General features: G+C 58.5%; 2 protein-coding genes across 2 annotated transcripts in view; one reads left to right on the top strand and one right to left on the bottom strand.

Moving 5' to 3' along the window:
• Positions 1-1,327: 1,327 nt before the first annotated feature.
• On the top strand, positions 1,328-1,846 carry EAH_00049990 (hypothetical protein; the record flags this gene model as incomplete). Its single annotated transcript, XM_013394324.1, has 1 exon — positions 1,328-1,846. The coding sequence occupies one exon, from the start codon at positions 1,328-1,330 to the stop codon at positions 1,844-1,846; it is 519 nt and encodes a 172-aa protein (XP_013249778.1).
• Positions 1,847-3,020: 1,174 nt separating this feature from the next.
• Positions 3,021-6,485, bottom strand: part of EAH_00049980 (hypothetical protein, conserved) — a gene marked incomplete at both ends in the record, with an annotated part of 4,167 nt that continues 702 nt past the window's right edge. Inside the window, one exon of the mRNA XM_013394323.1 lies at positions 3,021-6,485. This exon is cut by the window's right edge and continues 702 nt beyond it. Within this exon, the coding sequence (XP_013249777.1) occupies positions 3,021-6,485 (3,465 nt within the window).

The following is a 6,485-nucleotide window of genomic DNA, read 5'->3' as shown; positions in this document are numbered from 1 at the left end:
TAGGGTTTAGGGTTTAGGACTGAAGGGTTTATGAGGGTTTATTAGGGTTTGCTAGGGTTTGTGGTTTAGGGGGGGTTTTATCTAGAAGATCAAAGGAGTAAATTCGGCACATTGCTGGAGTTAAAGAGGCCCCTAAAAGTTGAGCGGTGGCTCAGTGGAGTGTCTTTTCAGGTTCGTTTTCTATTTCTCCTTCCCTTTGGGGTTTAGGGTTTAGGGTTTAGGGTTTAGGGTTTGAGGGTTAGGGTTGGGGGTTTAGGGTTTTCTAGAGCGATTCGTGGGGCTTAGTAGGGAGGGCTTGTTAGGGTTTTAAGGAGGGTTTAGGGTTTAACAAACCCTCCGTAAGGGTTTGTTAGGGTTTAGGGTTTAGGGTTTATGAGGGTTTAATTTAATGCATTTTAGAGTTCAGTGGGGTCTCTGAGGGTTTATAACATTTTCTTTGCTTTTGTTTGTCTCCTTCATATTGTTCTTGACGCTTCGCTGCTCTTCTTGGGGTCTTCTCTTGCTGCTGCTTCTGCTGCTGCTGCTGCTGTTGCTACTACTACTACCACTGTTGCTGCTGCTCGTTCTCATACTACTACTACTACCGCTGCTGCTGCTGCTGCTGCTGCTGCTGCAGGTGGGGCGCACAGTAATATCGATATCAATTCGCCGTCATTGGAACCTCCTCCCTTCTTGTCTCCGTTCACAGAGAAGCATTGATTGCGGTGAGTGCTTTATAGCTGCTGCTGCTGCTGCTGCTGCTGCTGCAGTAGTAATAGTAGTAGTAGTTCCTCTTGCTGGTGCTGCTGTTGGTGCTGCTGCTGCTGCAGCAACAGCAACAGCAGCAACAGGAACAACGTCCGCACTTTTACAACAGCCCAGCAGCAACAGCACCTACCAAGCGTGCACGTAGCAGCAGCAGCAGCAACAGCAACAGCAGGAGCAACAGCAGCAGCAGCAAGGATGTGTGTTGTGCGTTTTTCAGATGTGCGTTATATCGAATCAGGGGCCTCGCAGGGGGTCCCTGCTGCTCTTGCAAGCTTCAATTGGCATTCATTCTTAGGGGGGGGGCCCCCGGGGGGCCCCTCAGCAGCCTCGCGGCTGTCTGCTCTTATGCACAGACAAACAGCAGCAAGCCCTAGAATGCAGCAGGGAGCCATGCCGCCGGCTGCTGCTGCTGCGGCTGCTGCTTCTGCTGCTCCGCCTTCGTCGGCTGCTGCTGCAGCTACTGCGGCTGCCGCTGCTGCTACTGCTGCTGCTGCAGCAGGAAATGCAGCAGTTGCAGCAGGAAATGCTGCTGCTGCAGCTGTCTGCTCTTATGCACAGACAAACAGCAGCAAGCCCTAGAATGCAGCAGGGAGCCATGCCGCCGGCTGCTGCTGCTGCGGCTGCTGCTTCTGCTGCTCCGCCTTCGTCGGCTGCTGCTGCAGCTACTGCGGCTGCCGCTGCTGCTACTGCTGCTGCTGCAGCAGGAAATGCAGCAGTTGCAGCAGGAAATGCTGCTGCTGCAGCAGGAACTGCCGCTGCGGCAGCAGGGAATGCTGCAGCTGCAGCTGCCGCTGCAGAGCCAGGCCAAATCGCACAGCAGCAACAGCAGCAGCAACAGCAACAGCTGCAGCAGCATGCTAACGCACAAGCAGAGGCCCGTCAGCAACAAGGAGTGGAGGCCCTTGAGGAGAATCGAGCTGCTTCGCAAGAGAACAGCAGCGCAGCAGCAGGCAATCAGCAGCTGCAGCAGGAACAGCAGCAGGACGATGAGCAGGAGGAGCAGCAGCAGTTGCTGCTGCAGAGCGCAGGCAGGGTTTCTCCTAGTGGGCCCCCTCCACCACTACCTACATCTGCGGGTATATTAACAGCACAACAGTAAGAACAAGAGACAGAAGAAAGCTGCTTTTAAAGGGGCCCCTCTCCCGCTGTGAGGTGTACGTACACCTGAAGTGGGGCTGCATGCAAAGGGCCATAAGCTGCCTGCCCCCCAGGCCCTCTTTGGGGGCTCCACTTTGTTCTAGCGGCAACGTAGTGCAACGCAGATAGACTGGGGGGGCCCCCCAGAAGGGTTGGGGCCCCCCATTGCTTAGGGGGCCCCCGTAAGGGTTGGGGCCCCCCATTGCTTAGGGGGCCCCCGTGAGGGTTGGGGCCCCCCATTGCTTAGGGGGGCCCCCGTAAGGGTTGGGGCCCCCCATTGCTTAGGGGGGCCCCCGTAAGGGTTGGGGCCCCCCATTGCTTAGGGGGGCCCCCGTAAGGGTAGGGGCCACTGATTGATGGGGGGGGCCCCCATAAAGGCTGGGGCCCCCCATTGGTGGGGGGGGCGCCCATACACGCTGGGGCCCCCCACTGATTGGGGGGCCCCCATATGGGTTGGGGCCCCCCATTGGTGAGGGGGGCCCCCCAAGGATTAGGATTAGGGGGCCCCACACCGCTGGTTGGGGGGCCCCCAGTGATGGGGGGCCTTTAAATGCAAAGAAAGAATATAGAGTGTATGTGAGGGGCCCCCCTTCGCAACATAGGAGGAAGGAAACCCCTGAAAGCAACTACAGCAGCAGCAGGAGCAGCTGCTGCTGCTGCAGTGGTTGCTACTGATCTAGCAGTTGATGCTTTAGGGTTCAGCAGCAGCTGCTGCAGCAGCAAGCTGGTTTACTAGGGCTGTTGTGCTTTCTTATGGGGCTCCTCTCTAACTGCATTATTTTGTGTCTCGAATTATTAAAATAAATACTGTTTACTCAACTTCGCTTAAAGCAGCAGTTGCTGCTGCCTCGGGGGGTTGGCGCTGCTGCTGCTGCAGCAGCAGCAGCAGCAGCAGTACCAGTACCAGTAGCATGCATGCATGCATGCAGCCCCAGCAGATGCTCTCACTGAATTAATTAAACGCTGTAGTTTTGCTCCAACATATCTCTGCTGCATGCAGTTTGCTGCTGCATGCAGTTTGCAGCTGCACGCAGTTTGCTGCTGCATGCAGTTTGCAGCTGCATGCAGTATGCTGCTGCATGCAATTAGCAGCAAAAAAACTTTAGGGCTGGTACAGAGCTGCTGGTTCTCAAAAGCTACACTCCCAGATGCAGGACAGTGCCGCTGCACCAAGTGCTGCTGCTGCTGCTGCTGCTGCACTTGCTGCTGCTGCTGCTGCTGCGGTTGCTGCGCGCCCCCATCACCAGAGCAACTGCAGCATCTGCTGCTCTACGTAACTGCAGGGGAATCATGGGGCCCCCGGGGGCCCCTGATGTATACCGCCAAAGGCCGCAAAGCAGCAACTGCTGCTGCTGCTGCTGCTGCTGCTGCTGTTTCTGTGTCTTAATGATTTCTACGAGGTAGAGGGACGCAGCTCGCAGCAAAAGAGACGCAAGAGTCATATGACGCAAGGCCTCTGGGCCCTTCTGCTGCTGCTGTTGCTGCTGCTGCTGCTGCTGCTGCTGCTGCTGCGTTAGGGGGCAGCAAAAGGGGCAAACGCTGGGGTTTGCTGCTGGTAGGGGGGCCCTGAGTACCTGCTTGAGGCGCAGCAGCAGATCTCCGCTTTGTGTCTCTGCTGCTGCAGCAAAGGCCTCTTGCAGCTGCTGAAGTGATTCCTGCTGCAGCAGCAACCGCAGCAAAGGCTGCATACAGAACTCCTCAAACAGCACTATTGCTGCTGCTGATCGGTGGCTGCGGCAGCCGCTGCGCTTGCTGCTGCTGCTGCTGCTGCTGCTGGTGCTGCTGTCGCTAAGAAGATAGCAACAGAGTAACGAGCAAGTAGCCAGCAGCAGCAAAGAGGGAGGAGACAGGGGGTCCCCTTCTTGCTGCTGCTGCAGCAGCTGCTGCTGTTCAAGGAGGGCCTGCTCTAGAGGCGCTTCCGCGTGTTGCTGCAGCAGCAGCTGTTGCTGCTGCTGCTGCAGCTGACTATACACCTGAACCTCCATGAGGTAAAGACCCCTCATTAAATCTATTGCTTGGTTTACCTGTCCCCTGCTGCAGCAAGCTGCAGCAAGAGACAGATAAGGGTGTGTTGCTGCCTTCTGAAGCAGCCGCAGCGCTGCCTCGGTGTCTCCTCCCGCCCCACATGGGGTCCCTTCCTCTGCTGCTGCTGCTGCTGCTGCTGCTGCTGCTGCTGCTGGGTCGGTTGGAGAAGGGAGAGAAGCTATCTGCAGCAAGGCAACTGTGGCGGCTAGAAAGTGATTCTCCTGTGCTCCTTGCTGCTGCCGCTGTTGCTGCTGTTGCTGCTGCTGCTGCTGCTGCACCTGCTGAACCCCAGCAGCAGCAAAACACAGAGACGGCGAGAGACCAGCTTTCGTGCGAATTGCTGCGACAATCTGCTGCTGCTGCTGCTTCTGCTGCTGCCTGAGGAATGTCCCTAGCTGGGGACGCATGTAGCGCAGCAGGCGCGTTGTTGCTGCTGCTGCTGCATCTTCAGCAGCAGCAATAGCAGCAGCAGGTAGCGGGGTGCAGCAGCAGCAGCCGCGGCTACAGAACTGTCGATGTAGTTTCGGGTCGCCAAGGGGGGCCCCCAGGGGCCCCTTCAGCAGCAGCGTATCATCTTCTGCTGCTGCTGCTGCCTCAGTTTCACCCTCACCTTTCATAAAATTGCTGCTGCTGCTGTCGCTGCTACTGTTGCTGCTGCTGCTGCTGCTGCTGCTGCTAGGACTCCCCTCACCCTGAGCCAGCAGCGGCGGGTTTGAAGCCACTGCTGCTGCAGCAGCTGCTGCTGCTGCAGCTGGCGCAGCCGCTTCAGCAGCACCAGCAGTAGGTACTGCTGTTGTTATTGCGGCTCCTGCTGTTGCTGCTGCTGCAGAAGGAATCTGCTGCCCTGGTGCCTCTGAAGGCGAAGCGTGCTCCAGGCCAAGGCTGTGCGCTGCTGCTGCAGCATTTCCTGCTGCTGCTGCATCCTGAAAATAGTTAGAGGAGGAGACAGATGCCTCCTTGCGCCCAGGGGACAGGCGAAGGGGAGACCTGTTTACTGTAGCTGCTGCTGTTGCTGCTGCTGCTGTTGCTGCTGCTGCTGTTGCTGCTGCTGCTTGTTCTCTTGAAGACAAAGCGCTGCGCTGAGCCTCTGAAGCCCAAGGGCTGCTGCTGCAGGGGGCTTCACACCGGGGGCCCCTCAACTCCGTGCCAGGGGGCCCACTGAGCTCTGCTGCTGTTGCTGCTGTTGCTGCTGTTGTTGCTGTGGCTGCTGCAGCAGGAGCAGAAATATCCTCTGGTGTACATACACCCGGCAGCAATGCAGCAGCAGCAGCAGCAGCAGAAACTCCAGCAGCAGGAGAGAAGCGACCGTGGGGGCTCTGGGGCCTCGTGTCCCCTCCGTCTGGGGATGCTGCTGCAGCAACAGCAAACGAAGCTGCTGCTGCTGCTGCTGCTGCAGCTGCTGCTACAGTCGGAGAAGCAGCAGCAACTGGTGGAACGGCCGCTGACACCGCGGCTTCCTCTGCAGCAGCAGCACCAGCAGCAGCAGATTTGTCGCGGCCTACTGAATCTGCTGCAGCAACAGCAGCAGCAGACTCTTCTCCATCTATTGACATGTGCCTCAGGGGCTGCTGCGGATCCAGCCAGTTCTCCTGCTGCTGCTGCTGCTGCTGCTGCTGGTCCTTCTGCTCTTGCTGCCCGTGTAACTCCCCAGGAGTGAGTCTGCTGCTGTTGCTTCTGCTGTCTGTCTCCGCAACAGCAGCAGCAGCACCCACTGCTGTTGCTGCTGCAGTCCTTTCATGGGCAGCTGCTGTTGAGGGTTCAGCAGCATCAGCAGCAGCAGGTGCTGCTGCTGCAGTGCCCGCCTTGGCTGCAGTTGCTGCCGACTTCTCGTGGCCTGTGTGGGGAGTTCTGCCTGCTGCTGCTGCTGCTGCTGCTCTCCTTCTTGCTGCAGCAGCAGCACCTGCTGCTGCAGCTTCTGCAGCGAGCGATGGATAGAAACCCTTCGTAGCAGCAGCAGCAGCAGCAACTCGCCGGCGTCTGCATGCGGGAAGGCCTCCAGGAGAAAGGTCGCGCTTCAACTCTTTTCGCTTTGCTGTTGCTGCTGCTGCTGCAGCAGCTGCTGCTGCAGCTGCTGCTGTTGGAGCTGCTGCTGCTGGAGCTGCAGCTGCTGCTGCTGGAGCTGCAGCTGCTGCTGCTGGAGCTTCTGCTGCTGGAGCTGCTGCTGCTGCTGCTGGAGCTGCAGCTGCTGGGACTGCAGCTGCTGCTGCTGGAGCTGCAGCAGCTGCTGCTGGAGCTGCTGCTGCTGCTGGAGCTGGAGCTGCTGCTGCTGGAGCTGCAGCTGCTGGAGGTGCTGCTGCTTCTGGAGCTGCTACTGGGACTGCTGCTGCAGCTGGCGCTGCAGCTGGAGCTCCTGTTGCTGCAGGTGTTGCTGCAGGAGCTGCTGCTGGTGCTGGTGCTGGTGTAGCTGTAGCTGCTTTTCGTGGTGTTGCTCCTGCTGCTGTTGCTGCTGATGTGTTGGTGTTCGTAGTTGTTGCTGCAGCAGCAGCAACTCTTGCTGCAGCAGCAGCACCCGGTGCAGCAGCAGCAGGAGGCCGACTGCGGGGAGTTGCAGAGCCACCTCTTGAGGCGCCAGTGGC

The sequence above is a fragment of the Eimeria acervulina genome, genomic scaffold, assembly GCF_000499425.1.
Source record: "Eimeria acervulina Houghton genomic scaffold, Eah_scaff822, whole genome shotgun sequence".
Taxonomy (NCBI): Eukaryota; Apicomplexa; class Conoidasida; order Eucoccidiorida; family Eimeriidae; genus Eimeria; species Eimeria acervulina.
The sequence above is the reverse complement of the archived record's forward strand: the minus strand, read 5'-3'. Positions and strand labels throughout refer to the sequence as shown.